Source organism: Octopus bimaculoides, chromosome 26 (genome assembly GCF_046866305.1).
Source record: "Octopus bimaculoides isolate indiv1 chromosome 26, ASM4686630v1, whole genome shotgun sequence".
Lineage (NCBI taxonomy): Eukaryota > Metazoa > Mollusca > Cephalopoda > Octopoda > Octopodidae > Octopus > Octopus bimaculoides.
In genome coordinates this window covers 27965443-27983782 of record NC_142953.1, presented here as the reverse complement: position 1 = coordinate 27983782, position 18340 = coordinate 27965443, and the positions used below count along the sequence as shown (strand labels likewise).

The following is an 18340-nucleotide window of genomic DNA, read 5'->3' as shown; positions in this document are numbered from 1 at the left end:
CTCGAAAAGAACATAATATATGAATGTGTAGTCGTAACCCATAATAAAACATACTATAACATAGGATGTTCACAACCACGTTGAAGCTTCGCTATTACAATCACATCTCATCATTCAAGCACTAAAATACGGAAAGCACGATATCGCTTAGCAAGCTAATATGGCAACTATTATCTCACCTAAATTGTATATATATATATATATATATATATATATATATATATATATATATATGTATGTATATATATATATATATATATATATATATATATATATATATATATGTATATCGACGTGTTTGTATATACATGTATATATAAGTGTGTGTGGTAAGGGGAAAGAAATTAGATATCCTCATTCTGGAAACCTCGCCCGAATGATTGCAACAGAGTGGATTCCGTGTAAGGCCCCACACCAGACAGCATCTTGTTGTATGGCGCATAATTACGCAAGATAAATACCCAATAATGTGAACGATCCAGTCAAGTATCCAGGCATCGCCTGTCTCCTCAACATCATAAATAGAAGAAAAGTGCCCAAGAAGTTGCAGCGTTGATCAAAATGAATGAACCCGAAACAAACAGAATCTTGAAGCGAACCTCCGTAAAATACGACCATATTTACAGCCAGGTCAGTATTATAGTTTTCAATGATCATTAAGCAAAATAATATACTATAATAATACTCCATGTGTATTTCTCTGTCACAACATATGAATGAGAAAGGAAGGAGTGATAGTTAAGGAAGGAAGGGGTGAAAAAATCAAAGAGCGTTTCAACTCTGTGTGAAAATATGTGTGTATGTAAAAAGGGAGGTATGTGAATGTTTGTGTGCTTGTGTGTGTGTGTGTGCAATGGAAGTGGATGGTGGTATAATAATACTAATACTCTTGTGTCTTTCTTCGTCGCAATATATGAATGAGAAAGGAAGATGATAGGGGAATAAGAAAGGAAGGGGTGAAAAAGAAACATCAAACAGCGTTTCAACTCAGTGTGAGTATATGTGTGTATGTGTGCGTGTGTACAGGGAAGTATATGATTGTTTGTATGTGTAAGTTAGCGTTCTTTCAGTAACAAACAATGATCGTTCAACTACCAGATAACATTGACAAATGTATTAATTTGATTTACCATCCATATTTTATCTGTGTTTTTTTAAATGATTATTACAATCACACACACACCTACCCAAACATACACATATACAAACTCATTAGAGAAAATACTTATTCCCTGAATGTATCAAGAATATAAAACAACTGCAGTTGAAAGGTATATTATAAATACACATCTTCATCTAACAATTTATACATGTCTTAATTTGTAGAACAAGTAAAAAGATAAATTTTATTCAACGAATAGATACTGAACAGAATATATATAAAGGATAAAATCCTTTTTTTTTTTTTCTTTTTAAAGCAGAAAAATTTGTCAGCAGCCAGCCATGAGGATCGAACTCACATCTCTCCATCCGGTTGGAATGTTTTACCATTTAAGCTAAACTGCCTGACCCCCGAATTCTTTTGCAATTTAAGAAGTTATAGAATTATCCAGGAAAAACATTATCCAAGAAAGAAAAAAACAGGATTTTATCCTTTATATGTATACTGTTCAGTATCTATGCCTTGAATGAAATTTATTTTTCTACTTGTTCTACTATACATTTCAGCGCTTCGAAAACAAACTTGTTTGTTTACATACGGCGTAACCTATACGACATCTAGCGTTCCTAGATGATTCTATAACTTCTTAGTTTGCAGAAGATTTCGGCGGTCAGGCTGTTTAGCTTAAATGGTAAAGCATTCCAACCGGATATTGGAGAGATGTGAGTTCGATCCTCATGGCTGGCTGCCCCCACATTTTTCTGCTTTTATATATATTCTGTTCAGTATTTATGCGTTGAATAAAATTTATTTGTCTGCTTGTTCTACAATATATTTCAACGCTTCTAAAATAAATTTGTTTGTTTAAATATGTCTTAATTTATTTATATTAAAAAATTTTACCTAGAGTTTTTTCACAAAAAAAATTTAGCTAATAAAAGCGTTATTAAACTAAAAACTTCATTTTGCACCTTATTTATTTATAAAATATTACAATTAGCCGTCATTTTTGACGGCAAGGAACCAGCTAGTTATAATAATAATAATAATAAAGAAAAGGAGAAGATAGTACTTACACCTGGCATACGGCGATCCCAGCCTCCATGACCGTATTGGTTGTTCTTCAACGTTTGCTCATCAACATGTGTGCATACCTTATCCCCTACATTTATCTGCACACAACTATCAGAACAACCAGACATTGTAACTTGTTTTACCTGGAAATTCACCTGAAACAAGAACAGCGATCTATTGTATCAAATCCATAATAACAAAGTGTATATTAGTGGTTCAAAGATACATAGATATATACAAACTTAACCGTCAACCCACTTTAATTCATCACAAGATTACACAAGTGTTGAAATGATGATTTAAAGTGGTTAGACGATTTAGCGTCTCTTTTCGGTATATAGGTAAGATTTTTCTATGCCCTTCATTATAATTGTATGTATGATTTTACCTAAATTGGTCTATTTTTGTATGCTGGCCACTGATGAAATTTTTAATATTATCCTTTTTCTTTTATTCTTTTATTTGTTTTAATCATTTGACTATGTCCATGCTGGAGTACCGCCTTTGGTCGAACAAATCGACCCCAGGACTTATTCTTTGTAAGCTTAGTACTTATTATATTGGACTCTTTTGCCAAACCGCTAGGTTACGGGGACGTAAACACACCAGCATCGGTTGTCAAGCGATGGTGGGGGACAAACACAGACACACAAACATACACACACACCCACACACACATATACATACATACATACATACATGCATACATATATATATATATATATATATATATATATATATATATATATATATATACTACAGGCTTCTTTCAATTTCCGTGTGCCAAATCCACTCACAAGGCTTTGGTCGGCCCGAGGTTATAGTAGAAGGCACTTGCTCAAGGTGCCATGCAGTGAGACTGATCCCGGAACCATGTGGTTCGTAAGCAAGCTACTTACCACACAGCCATTCCTGCGCCTCAAAAAAATGATGAACATCCTTAATCGATTATCGAACCTCATTGGGTTTTCATCAGAAACGTGTAAATTATGCTGACAATTTTCATTATTATAATTTGGATAATTCACATTCACTTCGAGACAGTCTGGTTACTTATAGGCTGTTCTGACCGAGCGCATATGTGTTGAGGTAGGCTACGAGATAGCTATAACTTAATACGATTTCGCTTATATTCGATGCTGGTGTTTGTAATAATAAGCTTGTGATGTTTCATCCCTGCTATTAGTCTATTGATTCACAGGCAGAGTTTAGGTTTTTGACGCTGTTGACAACGTCTGATAGCTTGATACTGTCCAGGTGTGGAAACAATAGTGATATCCTTTAGGAAGTTGATGATAAACATATATATATATATATATATATATATATATATATATGTGTGTGTGTGTGTGTGTGTGTGTGTGTGTGTGTGTGTGTGTGTGTGTGTGTGTGTGTGTGATTGTAAATATTTTATATCTTAGAGTATCGTTACTTTTTGTTGTCCTTCACTCTCGCAGAGTTGAACGCATTTTGGGATTTATGGTCTATGGTGATTACATATATTGATATTGATTATCTTCAGGAATAGTCTCAGACTAGGAAAACGAGACACATTTGCATCGTTGGATGTTCCTGAACCAGTTGTTATGTATCTCACCTGATGGCCACTACTTTGAAGAAAGAGAAAGAGACAGTTAAACCAATTTGCTCATCGTACCCACATTACACCTGGCATACCATTCTTGCAATTTCTGTGACTCGGAAAACTATACGCTGTAAAATCAAGCAATTTCTTTAGAAATACAAGGAAATGAATTACTTCTTAAATTGGAATTACCTCATCATCAATACTTTGCATACACATCCGGAGATGAGGTTACTTTTCCATCACCTTTTTTCTGTCAAGTCTGACCCTTGAAGAAAACGTCCTATCTAATATTTACTTCCTTTTTCGTTGAACCTATCAACAACTTTCGCTCCTGATGCTTCTTTTCATTTTTCTTTTCAATAATTAAAACATATCAAACGTGAACTAGAAGCAAAAGAAATATAAGGAGAAATAAAGGAATAAACAAGTTACCTTAATGCGAGAGATAGAGAAATGTGCTTTGGTGACTGGAAACGTTGGTTCTCGTCAGGACTGGACTTTGGCTCAGGTACAGCAATGACTGTCTCTAAACGTTGTGTCAGAATGTGTTTACCTCTCTTCGCTTATCGACTTATATGTGTTTCTTAGGAATGAGGAAGAATAGTAGTAAGAGAAGATCGAACAGAGAAGGAGGTGTTGAGAGAAGATCGTATTATGTTTTGTTGTTTATTGTTCTCGTGGGTGTTGTTTTGTTGCAGATTTTGTGTCATCCTCAATTAGATACGCTAAATATCCATTACAGTCGAGCAAATCTTTGTATGCCTAATAGTTATTCTATCAGTCTCTTTTGCCGCCGAACTGTCACGTTGCGGGGACATAAATACACCAACATATTCATATATATATATATATATATATATATATATATACACGCATACATACATACATGTACGTGCACAGGCATTCACTTAGCTGAATGTCCGTGTAAGCTTTGAATGCAAGCTATAGAATTCATTAATCAAAGGACATATTCATTCAACAGTTTTATTCTCCTGTGACCTAAAATATTAAAAATTACTACCATAACCATGACTAGTTTCTAAATCACATTGGGAAATCTTCTTGTTTGCACAAAAGTTGTTAATATTAAAAGCAAGAAACTACGTAAAATAAGAAATGGTACCAGTCATAAATATGCTGGATGGAATGGACTAATCATAAAAATTCTTAAATTCGTTCCTAAATAAGAAATCATTGCCACCAAACAATTTTGTTAAGAGTTGGGTGAACATCGTGCAAATGGCTCATGTGAACGGAATTAATCTAAACATCTCAAGATCGAGGGTAGATGAAGAGGAGAGGACATATGCTCTAGAAGTCAGGGAGATCGTGGATTTTGTGGGATTTCCACTAGCAATCCTTCGAAGTCTCCCTGTTTGGGGATACTAATTGTTATAAATCTTATGGTGATTCTGTTTTTACGCGCATCAATCCCCTTCTTTTTGTATCGTATCGTCCTTTGCTATCCCCAATCTTTGATATGAAGCCTCAGAGGTCGATAAGGAAAAAATTATTATTATTATTGTTACCTTATTGATGCACTACAGATTGAATTGTTGGAAAGGAAACAATTCCTACGTTGAGCTACAGCAAGTAACCTTAGATGTGTAGAAGTTTTTTAAGCATCCGAAATGTCCCTAATCACACTATTTACTGGAGCTGCACTGAACTAGGTTTTATGCTTATTTCTTCTGTCCATCTGTTCAATGGCCACTTCACTTTTTTTGCTACATATCCCATATTGACTTTCTCACTATTTAGGAAGGTAAATCCAACTACTTTGTATTTTCTATTCTCTTTGTTTACTGCAATTAACTCTAGTTTCTATCACTCTATCAGTTTGAATGTTAAAATCCCACAATATCTTATATTTCTTACCTTCTAACTCTTTACTAGGTTCATGTCCATACCATCAATCAATATGGTTAAATTTCGCTTTCTACATAACTCCCAGCGGATTGTTCTTCCTAGGTTATCATGTCTTGTATTCTTTCTGTGCCAGAATCCTACATTCACTTACTAAATAACTAACAGTTACCAATTTTGATTTACATAGCCTATATTCGGAATCTACATGGCTTTGTCTATTTTGGATTTGGTAACGATAACATAGTACGTTTGTTATCGTTACTTAGATAAATTAACCAGCACATTAGGGAGCTGGTTAGGTCTTCTCCATCTGCAACCATTAGGTGGTCAGACACTCCTCATTTTTTTGCTGAAAAAAGATGGTGAACGAGACGTGATCGTCCATTGAAAGGGACAGATGGTCATCCGTAAACGAGAACAGCCAAGACAGTGTCAGTTATAGCAACAGCAGCAACAACAACATCAAGATGGACAAGAATTATAGCGCAAGTGAAGTCTACAAAATTTTCTTTTGCTTTTAGTACCACTTTCACCATTGCAGACAACGAAAGAAATATTCATCCACATCTACCTCGGTCGAAGATTGTTCAGATTTAGAATACTCAACAAACCACGAGAAATAAACATCTGTTGGTTGGTGGCTGCGCTTCTCTTGGATTTAGAAAAGAAAACCACAGTTTTAGAAGGGATTTAGAAGCGAAAACCACAGGGGATGCAGCTACAAATACAAACAAACAAGTAAGGTATCGAGGTTATCCAGGGCATTATAAAGCCCACCAAAAGGAACAGGTTTCTTGGCTGTTGGAGGCAGAAAGCGAAGCTGTTATCTGTGCAGGGACACAGACCACCTCAAAGCCTTCTGACCACAACAAAATAGATAAGTAAGTCAACAGTTTTGCTGAAATCACAACCAGCAGAAAAATAACAACGGCATCAGTAAAACAGGCGATTGCTACAGTGTCAAAAGCAACAGTAACTGCAGTAGAAGCAACTTTAATCACAATAGCAATGGCTGCAGTACCTGCAAGAACAAGCACAATATGGGACGCAAGTGCACAAAACACATCAGTAAACTCACCAAGATCAACAGCAGCAAAAGACCAAAAAATCTAGCAACAAAGAAATTATAGTTATACAACACTATCAAAACAAAATATCCAGAAGGAATAGGGGCTTTCCAGAGAGATATATGTGAAAGTATATACAAAGAGCTGCTCATGGAAATATCCACACATACCGATGGGGAAGGAACGTCCATGGCCTCAGTCAGAGAAGGTAGCATAAATGCACATGACCGGGGTCACCTTGGAAACAATCTTATCTACTCAACGATTTCAAATGAGTAAGTGTCAATGTGGTGGCTATAATTGAAACCCGACTCACCGACCGACAAGTTTTCATGCCCAGTTTCGGTCGCAGCGCGTTGTTTTGACTGTTTGGGGCTAGGGGATTGAAGAGGGTGTGGTAAAATCATCGCAGGCCTGCTCAGAGATTTTCAACTCTCTGACAGATACAGACTGGATGTCTCGGATGTGCCAATTTGGACGTGGACGAATTGCATCGGGTGAACCAGGTCGTATCTCCCATGGTTACCGAGATGATCTGCTATAATGATACTCTTATGCTTGAGAAGAGAATCAGTTACGTTTAGTGAGGCATTAGTGATACAAAGGAATAAAAGCGAAGAGATGTTGGAAGCATAGAAGAGTCTCTCAGAATGAGCGTTGCAACCAACGTGCTGTCCGCGTGATAAACACTGGACTAATTCTTCAATGCTAAACAGGAAAGCTGCATTCTCATAGAAGAGGGAGTGAAAACCGCTCGAGTGGCAGAGGTGCAACATGTCATCAAAGCTACAATTCGATCTTTGGTTGATAAAAATGAGCACATAGCACACATGCGCAAGCAGATGTGTGGGGGAATTTCAGCAGCACTTCCTCCAAGTGTTTGGGATGGATGGCAGCTCGGAACACAGGATGGACTTCAGTGCCTACATCGGAAAATTCAACGACACTTCGCAGTCCTGTATGCGACACGCGGTGAGTCGGGGACGGTGGTGGACTTCACCTCCTACCTGGGTAGTATGCAGAGTTCTGTAAAATGAAGCTAACAGCCGAAGACATACGGGCAATGGTGGACAGATTGCACATAGAAGAATTCGCCGGGGCTGGATGGTCTCCGCTTTGAACTTTATCTTCGTATACCAGACTTGTCCTGTGATCTCTTGGTGGATGCCTCCCACAACTTGCAGCACAACGGGAGAGTACCCAGTGTTGTGAGCCGTGGCGTAGTGATACTGCTGAGAAAACACTCGAAAAAGACAGAATAAATCGACAGTTTAAGGCCCATAAATCTGCTGAACGCAGAGCATAAGATTTTGGCCAAGGTGTTAGCCAAGAGGTGGGCTCTTGTCGAAGATAAACTGGTCGTTGACGCGCAGACGTGCACAATTCCGAGCAGATCTTTCCCACGACAGCCTCCACCTGACGCGCTTTAAAGAGTAGGAAAGGAAGCTAGCATCGATAGGGCTCTGGTCAATTAGGGTCAGTCAAAAGATTTCAATAGGGTCGACCATGAATACTTGGAGGCTGTCCTTGCGGTGGCCGGTTTCGTTTACGTTTTCAGAGGCTGAACCTCTGCAATGTTCGGTGGTCGAAGTAAATGACCATCTATAGAAATCGTTTGACATCGTCCGTTCGGTACGTCAAGGATGCACATTCTCACCTCTTCTCTACATGCTGGTTCTCGAGCCATTACTAAGGAAATTAGATATTTTGAAGATCATCCCGCGTGAACTAGGATGCAGAAGCTTCGTGTCGGCTTATGCGGACGACGCGACTGTAATAGTGTCGGACAGCTCGGAAATCAAAGAGACTGTCATTGTCTTAAGGGAGTACGAAAAGGTGAGAGGAGCAAAGATCAATCAGGACAAGTCGGTCGGCCTGTAGCTCGGCACTTGTATGACGCGGCACGTTGTAGAACGCTGCACAGAAGAATCTGCCAGACTACTCAGGGTCTGGTTTGGTCCGAACCTCTAAGGGTGACGAGTTGGGGGGGTGATGAGTAGGGTGGCCACTCTTACCCGGAAGGGTCGGACTGAGGTGGTGAATGTGTACCCCGCTTCCGTTATCTCCTACCGCCTTACCGTCGTCCCTTGCTCTACTTCGTGGCTGGTCAAGTTGGAGCGCTTGCTCTTCCACGTGCGGAAAGGAGGCGTAGTCCAAGAAAGCGTGCTTAGCATCTGGAGTGTCGGCAAGCGCTCACAGCTTTCTGCCAGTCGGGTAACGCGGTCGATGGAAGTTCCACTATGAAGTTTTATAGGGTGTTAGTGGCGAGCAAGAGCGACGACGTCCTAGGGGAGACTTTGGGCGTCGGGAGGGATCAATTAACCGGTTTTCCTAAGGACTTTTGGGCTGGGGCCTGTGGTTATTTTACAGTAAACTTCGGCCTGGTAGTGCTACCGTGGAGCTCTGCTGGTTCGAGACAAGCTCTGCAGACACGAAAGTGCTATCAAACGGACTTGTCCAAGGCGTCCGCAGGGCGACGAAACCGTTCTGCATACACTCACCCATTGTATTGTCCGGTCATTACTTACTTTTGAAGTTTTGTCGAACTGTTGTTGACTCGTGTTGAACGGATCCTGTTATCAGCAGAGTCCGTCCTGAAGATCGCTCTGTCGCCTTCTTTTTGGCCTGGATAGAAAGGCAATTTTCCTCTGTCTAGTGGCTATGGCGAAGGAGGTAGCGTGGTGGACGAGATTGAAAGGACTGAAGACAGATACAAAAGGCAATTGTAGGAAAGGAAAAGCAAAGGAGGCAGAAGAGGTAGTAGTAGTAGTAGTAGTAGTAGTAGTAGTAGTAGTAGTAGTAGTAGTAGTAGTAGCAGCAGCAGCAGCAGCAGCAGCAGCAGCTGCAGCAGTATTAGTAGTAGTAGTAGTAGTAGTAGTAGTAGTAGTAGTAGCAGCAGCAGTAGCAGTAGTAGTAGTAGTAGTAGTAGTAGTAGTAGTAGTAGTAGTAGTTAGCGAGCTGGAAGAACCGTTAGCTCGAGGTCGACTTCGCCTTACATCCTTTCGGGGTGGATAAATCAAATACTTCACGAGAGAAAAATCCCATCCATGACCACCACACCACTTTTCTTTATTTAGTTCAACTTGAAATAGTTTGTTATGGTAAGTGGTATCGAAAAGTTTCAGGACTATATCTATAGCGTGCCAACAGGTGGCAGCACGCAGTTGTATGCGCAGTGAATGCTAGCAGCGACCTTCAATAGGCAGTGTCCCGAGTGACATTGCTGTGTTTACTTCACAAGTTGTAACTTTTTTACTTTTTGTGATCACGTGTATGCTGTAGTCTGTGACTTTTGTCAAAGACAGGAAGTTGGATCGAAGAATGAACGTGAAATTTTACGATAAGCTTGGCGAGTCAACACCGGTGACGAGAGTTTGGTCGTCGGGTACGACTCTGAGTCAAAGCAGCAGTCTTCTCAATGGAAGAGCCCTTTATCCCCATGACAGAAGAAGGCATGACAGAGCAATAGCTCAATCGAGAGCATGCTCATCGTTTTTTTTTTTTTTTTCCACATTTGCAGTATTGTACATCAAGAATTCGCCGACCAGGGCCAGTTCGAATATCGAGAGTTCTATTGCGACGTTTTTAAGTGTTTGAGGGAGGGCATTCTGCGAAAGTGTTCGGATCTGTGGAGCATGAAGAATTGGATTCTTCATGACGAAAATGCATCCTGTCACTGAGCTCTCATCAGTTGTGAGTTTCTTGCCAAAAAGAACGTGGTATCGCTTCCGCACGCACTCTATTCGCTAGATTTAGCACCTGCGAACTTCCATCTCTTTCCCAAAATGAAAATGCAGATCAATGATCGCTTTCTAACACCATTGTCGAGATCAAGAGCGAATCGAAGAACGTCCTTGACTTGCTCACGGAAAATGACTTCCAGGCCGGATTCCAAAGGTGGCAGGAACGCTGGGATCGGTGATGATGTTAAAATTTAGGTTAAAAAGTTTTTTTTTAATGAAAAATAACTCGTGCGGGAACCTTTTGATACTACCTCTGTGTGTATCTACGTCAGTTAACAAAGAAGTATTTATGTGGCCACATAAATACTTCTTTGTTAACTGACGTAGATACACACACGCGCATGCTCACACACACACACACACACACACACACACACACACACACACACACACACACACACACAGGCACATGCACATATAAATAGACTCTGTTGTGGTTTTGCAGTTTCGTGACCTAAAACATCTGTAGTCATTGTTCGAATCCTGGAGGTTTTGATTGAACGACTCTTTGTATTTTTAATTTACATCCTCTTTTATTTCGCAAACTACTACGCGTCGTTTATGTACGTATGTATGTATGCATCTATATATCTAGCTAGCTAGCTATATGTGTAGGCGTAGCTATATGGAAAGAATTTAGCTTCTCAGAAATATGATTCCGAGTTCAGTCTCACTGCCGGGCAACTCTTCCACAATTACTTTGGGCCGACAGGCTAAAAAAATGTAATTGACTAGTCCCCCTCCCCCAAATTTCAGGCCTTATGCCTATAGTAGAAATTATTATTATTATCATTACTATTATTATTATTATTATTATTATTTTATGTTTGACTTTTGCTTGCATTTGTACAAGTTGGATCCAAGTCTCACCCAGAGACCCCAAGAGACAACAAGTTAGAAGTTCATGTAGGTGTTATGCCTAGGGTACCATATATTTGTACATAGTATTGTTCTAGAGAATGTTTAAGAAACCATAAGAAAATTATCTGTTTGTTTTAAAATTTGAGATCACATAGACAGTATTTTACGTAGGATATGGGCAGTTCCCATGAGCACTATTTTTTGAACTTCAGCCATTTTGGGGTTTCCTGGTATCTGAGCTAGGTAGTAATCAGCCCGTTTTATTATTATTATTATTATTATTATTATTATTATTATTATTATTATTATTATTATTATTATTATTATTATTAAGGCGGTATGCTGGTAAACTCGTTAGCACGGGAGACAACGTGCTTTGTGGCCTTTTTATCGGTTGTTAATGTTGTAAGTACAAATTCCGAGTCGATTCTGCTTTACATCCTTTCGTGGTCGATCAATTAACAGTTAAGCCTTGAGATCGACGTAATCGAATAGCCACCTCCTCCCCGAAAATATGCCTAAAAGAAGAGAGTATTATAATGATTATTATTACTAACATTGGACCTTATGCTAGATACTATTATTAGTGCAATGTTTTTGTTACATCCCTTTTGGTCTGCATGTAACTTCAGGAACATTCTCCTAACAATTACCTACCTGGTTAATTAGCATGTTAGTTGAGGTTTTATTATTATCTCATTTGGATGGAAGTAAAATATTCTAAATTACGAGGATAGGGTGAAAAATTTATAGGCGGAATATGATAGTGCTATGAAATCTTGCATACATTAACTTCAACCTTTCTTATCAATAACTGCATTCTTTTTTTTCCGGTTAAACTGATATATGATTGTTCAAAGAAAACTCCACAAGTAACTAATATCGACAGTACTTGAAAATGGACAAAATTTGGAATTTTTGTGTTAACAAGTACCTGCAAAAAAGCAGGTTAGCCCACATCGATGTGACATGGATGTTATATTAGGGGATGACACTCCAGCTTTATTAATTGCAAAGGAGGACAACTGAATTTAGGCGGAGAAGGGAGAGTCTTGAAGATGACCCGAGATCTGGACGTCCTGCAACTGCCATCGCCGAGGAAAACATCGATCGTGTTCACCACATGGTGACAGATGAAAGGCAATCGATATAAATCAAATAACCAACGCCATTAGCGTGAGAGTGTTAAGGATATTCTGCAGACTGAACTTGGCACGATTAAGGTTTCTGCTTGGTGGGTGCCACGTCTTCTAGCACCTGATCAAAAGCGCACCAGGCTGATCACATCACGGGAAAATCTGACATTGTTTGGCGCTGATGGTTTCCTCGACCGCTTCTTAACCCATGGTGAGTATTGGGTTGATTACATTGAGCCAGAGTCAAAGAGACAATCCATGAAGAGGAAAAATCCCTCCTCACCTGCTCCAAAGCCAGGGTCATTTCATCTGCAGGGAAGATAATCATTCAATGTTTTAGGACGCCAAAGGCATTGTTTTTATTCAAAATGGCAACGCCTTCAATGTAGAGTACCATAGTAACTTACTGAGGTAGGTACGAAAAGCTATCAAGACCAAACACCTAGCGAAACTTACGAAAGGGGATTTGTTACATCAAAACAATGCTGGTCGTCGTTGTTGTCGTCGTCGTAGTCATGATACTGCTGCTAACTACTGTCTTTGGTATTGGCATATTCCATTTGATTGAAGAGAATTCAAGTTAACCGTTTGAATTATGTCTTTGCACTTTGCTTTGTAACATCGCTGAATCTGTTGCTACTATTGGTTGACTTAGAGGAAATTTCCTCCACTGGACACTAGACTTGGTGGGTGTTCCCTTCCCCTTGTATTTGTGGGTAGTGGGCAGTGGGCACTATGGTATCTTGTATGTCTCTATACTGAACCACCACTCACCACGTCTTCTATGTCCTTCCACAAGGCTGGCTTCGCCATGTTTGATTTTTAATGTAAACTTTGCGAAACAAACTGAATATAATTTTCGAGATTACAGCTCCCAAATGGACACTAACAACGCAAAACAACCAATCCATTCAAAAGTGGTGTTTTTGATAAACGTTTTGCAACAAAATAAGCAATGGAAAACTTTTGGAAACAAAATTAACGGCGAAACACTTGCGAGCGAACATGCATTCCGAGCGTTCCGTCAGAATGAATAATAATAATCCTTTCTACTAAAGGCAGCAATTTTGGGGAAGGGAATGAGTCTATTACATCGACCCCAGTTTTCAACTGGTACTTAATTTATCGACCTCCGAAAAGCAAAGTCAACCTCGGCAGAATTTGAACTCAGAGCGTAAAGACGGACGAAATGTTGTTAAGCATTTCGCCCAACGTTCTATCGACACTGCCACCTTGCTGCCAAATAATAATGATAATGATACTTTCACTAAAAGCACAAGGCCTGAAATTTGTGGGGGAGTGGGGGACTAGTCGATTCCATCCACCCCAGTACTTGACTGGTACTTGATTTCTCGATCACGAGAATATCGGCAGAATTTGAACTCACAACCTAGCGACGGACAAAATGCCGCTAATCTCGGCGTGCTATCGATTCTGCCAGCTTGCTGCGAAGTAATAATAATAATAATAATAATAATAATAATAATAATAATAATAATAATAATAATAATAATAATAATAATAATAATAATAATAATAATAATAATAATAATAATAATAATAATAATAATAATAATAATAATAATAATAATAATAATAATAATAATAATAATAATAATAATAATAATAATAATAATAATAATAATAATAATAATAATAATAATAATAATAATAATAATAATAATAATAATAATAATAATAATAATAATAATAATAATAATAATAATAATAATAATAACAACAATAATAATAATAATAATAATAATAATAATAATAATAATAATAATAATAATAATAATAATAATAATAATAATAATAATAATAATAATAATAATAATAATAATAATAATAATAATAATAATAATAATAATAATAATAATAATAATAATCCTTTCTACTATAGGCACAAGGCCTGAAATTTAGGAGAACGGATTAAGTCGATTCCATCGACCCCAGTGCGTAACTGGTACTTATTTAATCGACTCCGAAAGGATGAAAGGCAAAGCCGTCTTGGCGGAATTTGGACTCAGAAAGTAGCGACAGACGAAATACCTATTTCGTTATTGCCCACAAGGGGCTAAACATAGAGGGAACAAACAAGAACAGACGAACGGATTAAGTCGATTACATCGACGCCAGTGCGTAACTGGTACTTAATTTATCGACCCCGAAAGGATGAAAGGCAAAGTCGACCTCGGCGGAATTTGAACTCAGAACGTAAAGACAAACGAAATACCGCTAAGCATTTCGCCCGGCGCGCTAACGATTCTGCTACCTTGCTGCCATATAAGGATGATGATGATGATGATGATGATGATGATGATGATGATGATGATGATGATATTTTCTTTATTAACCGCTAAGAGTTCACAAAATAAACACCCTGGTGACGGGACAAGACAACACAATGTCGGCTTACATAGTATGAAGGGTGTAAAATAGTGATAGCGATTCCCAAATGAATTTTAACCGGAGAAAATTCCTGAAAAGAGGAAATCTCGCTAGGGCTGCTCGTGGAAACCACACAACACGGAGGCCCTGGCCATTAGAGCAAGTGCCTTCTCCTTACCATCTATAGGCGCATGCTTAGAGAAGGCCTGTTCACTCGGACCATACTTTCCACATTCATCCACTTTTCAACAAGATTTCTGGAATGCAACATTTCCCTCTCTCACTTTCCTTTTCAAAGACAAGGGCTTGGCTAAAAACGAAAGCTTCTGCATTCAGCCCTTTCAGTCTGATCCACCACACAACCTCTTTCGCTAAGGCTACCAGATAAAGAAACACTGCCTGCCGTTCCCTGCCAAAGGAAGGCTGCGAAATGATCTTCACAATGGATTCAACCAATAGCCGAATCCGCCCAAAATCTGACAGTAAGTGTCACGTTTCTGTCTGCTAGCGTGTTGCCTGCTTTATTCTTCGACTTCTTGTCCCAGCTGTCTTATATAGAACTGTCCGCAAATGAGTTTCTTACTGGAAAAGATCTACAGACATTCAGTGCTACATTTCTCCAGCCTGCTTTTTACGCTTTTAAATTCATTTACATTTATAAAAATCCCTCCCCTTACCACGTCGCGTCGGCGAATCCGCTAACAACAGATTTGTATGGTTCGTCCATTTCTTCCTACTTTTTTATTATTAATGATGTGGGCTGTGTGTGTGTGTGTGTTGTTGTTGTTGTTGTTGTTGTTGGTGGTGGTGGTGGTGGTTGTGGTGGTGGTGGTGGTGTTGGTCGTGGTCGTGGTGGTCGTGGTCGTGGTGGTGGTGGTGGTGGTGAAAGTATTAGCTTTTTTGTGGTGAATGTCGTTGCTTTTTGCAGTCATTGATTTCTTTTGTTGTTCTTACGGAAATTTTCAGATTGCTAGCAGTGGAAAATTACTTTTCTTGCTGTATTGTCATTGTGGTTATAGTTCTTGCTGCAGTCACTGACTTTTACAATTCGGCTGTTCTGTTTTGTGGATCATCGGCTGTTCTTTTCAACGGATGAACTATTCTCGTCTGTCGTTTTTCTTTTTTTAAACAAATATTGACAGGTGGGTTTACTAAACAAACCACAATTTTGCTTCCAAGGGCTACAGATTGAGAAAAACTTCCAAGGTCGACTTTGCCTTTCATCCTTTCGGGGTCGATAAATTAAGTACCAGTTGCGTACTGGAGTCGATTTAATCGACAGGCCCTCTTCCCCGGCGGTGGAGGTACTGCGGTGCTATTTCGGAAAGGCCTAGACTTGAAAATAAGGGCAATCTTCCTGGATCCGGAAGGTAAGTTGGTGGTCCTGGACGTCGATAGTAGTGATGGCGCTGCTTTCAGACTGCTGGCTGCCTACGCTCCGACAGGAGCAGGGCAGTCGGATTATTTCAAACGTCTGGAGGTTTTCCTAGGTACTTCTCGCACTTTAGTGCTAGTTGGGGACTGGAACGCTGTCCTAGACGAACGTATCGATAGGGTGGGTGCGGGAGCATCTAATAGGAAAGGGGGATGCAAGAGCCTCGCCAACCTGCTCAAACGCTTTCAGCTGCCCGACAGGTATCGACTAGACAACCCGAATGTGCCAATGTGGACTTGGACTAATCGCATCGGGTCGTCTAGATCGTACTTAGATAGATTTTTCTGTAGGCCAGCGGATAAGGATAGCATAGGGTGTCCACAATTCAACATAGTCGGCTACACGGACCACAAATTCGTGATCTGTACGGTCGACTTAGATAGGCTCCATAGACAAGGCCCCGGTTACTGGAAGCTAAACACGTCGACAACGGCGTGCAAAGCCTACAGAGACCAGATTAGTTTATTAGTTAAGAGGGCTTTAACCGGGGCAATCATCAACAACAACTGGTGGTTCGCCCTGAAGCGGGCAATTAGAGCAGAATCAATTAGGTTTAGTAAGGCTCTAGCTGTAGAACGTAAGAAAACAGAGCGGGATTTAGTTAACAAACTAGACGAGGCTCTTAGGACAGGCATCGCAACCGACGTGTTAGCAGCGAAGTTGGCCCTCGACCAACACTTTGATGCCAAACATGAAGTCTGCGTTGTCAGAGCTAAAGCACTTTCGGTAAGCGGGGAGGGGACTAAGGCCGCTCGATGGGCCCGCGTGGTTGAGGCGAAGCGTGGCAACAGAGCGACCATTCGGTCTTTGGTGGACCAGAATGACTGCGAGATTTCGGGACCGAAGCAGATGTGTTCGGCCTTTCAGCAGCACTTTGCTCAATTGTTCGGGACAAACGGTAGGACGGACGACGGAACAGATTTCGGTGTGTACCTAGACGGCCTGCCGCAACTCTCGACCAGTGAGGCCGAGTGCTGCGAAGGACCGATATCTGCCTGGGAAGTACGGGAAGCGATGAAAGGCTGCACGAGAGGTAGATCGCCGGGTTTGGATGGTGTGCCTTACGAGCTTTATACGTCAATGCCAGACTTGTTTGCGGGCGTCTTGGCAAACGTCTACTGCAACTGGCAACAAAACGGGAGAATTCTTGCTTTTGTTTGTCGGGGAGTGGTGGCTTTGCTAAGAAAGGACCCAAACAAGGGGGACTTTATAGGGAACTTTAGGCCCATCACTCTGCTCAACACAGAGTTGAAGATCTTGGCCAAGGTGCTAGCCAAGAGATTGGCGCCTGTCGTGGGCAAACTGATTGGCAAGGCGCAGACATGCGCTGTGCCGACCAGGTCTATCTACGACAACCTCCATCTCATGCGCTATATCATAGAGAGAGTGGGTAACGAAGCTGGCGCGGGTGGGGCTTTGATCAATTTAGATCAGTCTAAAGCCTTCGATAGGGTCGACCATCGATACCTGGCAGCTGTTCTCAAGGCAGCTGGTTTCGGTCCGGTCTTCCGCGGGTGGATAGCTGCTTTATACAGCGGCATCTGCTCGGTCATACGGGTGAACGGCCATCTATCGGAACCGTTCAACATCTCGCGTTCGGTTCGCCAAGGGTGTCCTCTCTCCTCCCTTCTGTATGTATTGACTCTCGAGCCATTACTGCGGAAGTTGGAGGCTTTGAGGGGCGTCCCGCGTGATCTGGGATGTGGAAGGAGCGTGTCTGCCTATGCCGACGACGTTACCGTGATGGTGTCGAGCCACAGGCATATTGACCTAATTGGCGAGACACTAAACGAGTATGAAGCGGTGACAGGTGCGAAAATTAACGCGGAAAAGTCAATGGGCTTGCAACTAGGCACCTGGAGGGGCAAGTCCATGCCGTCCAACAGCGTCGTAGGGCGCTGGACAGACGGACCCGTTAAACTGCTCGGGGTCTGGTTCGGTCCGGACCTCCAGTTGGAGAAAAACTGGGAAGAAGTGACGAACAGGGTGGCCAACCTCACCCAGAAATGGGTTGAGAGGAAGCTCTCCTTGAAAGGTCGAGCGGAGGTAGCGAATGCGTACATCGCATCCGTCA

The 18340-nt window shown here is 40.6% G+C and overlaps 2 protein-coding genes across 4 annotated transcripts in view; one reads left to right on the top strand and one right to left on the bottom strand.

Moving 5' to 3' along the window:
• Positions 1-4355, bottom strand: part of LOC128250905 (E3 ubiquitin-protein ligase MIB2-like) — a 12069-nt gene extending 7714 nt beyond the window's left edge. Inside the window, exons 1-2 of the mRNA XM_089342909.1 lie at positions 4197-4355; positions 2179-2331 (exon numbers count right to left, since the gene is read on the bottom strand). Coding sequence (XP_089199035.1) covers positions 2179-2304 — 126 coding nt within the window. The 5' untranslated portion in view covers positions 2305-2331; positions 4197-4355. The remainder of the gene's footprint in view (positions 1-2178; positions 2332-4196) is intronic.
• LOC106880586 (uncharacterized) overlaps positions 1-18340 on the top strand; it is a 34211-nt gene that overhangs the window by 8860 nt on the left and 7011 nt on the right. The window contains exon 1 of one of the 3 annotated variants that reach the window (XM_089342907.1): positions 2379-2517. The exons of the other annotated variants lie outside the window; for them this stretch is intronic. The gene's annotated coding sequence lies outside the window, so the exon portion shown is untranslated. Of the gene's footprint in view, positions 1-2378; positions 2518-18340 lie in introns of those variants that run through there. 3 annotated transcript variants of the gene reach the window in all.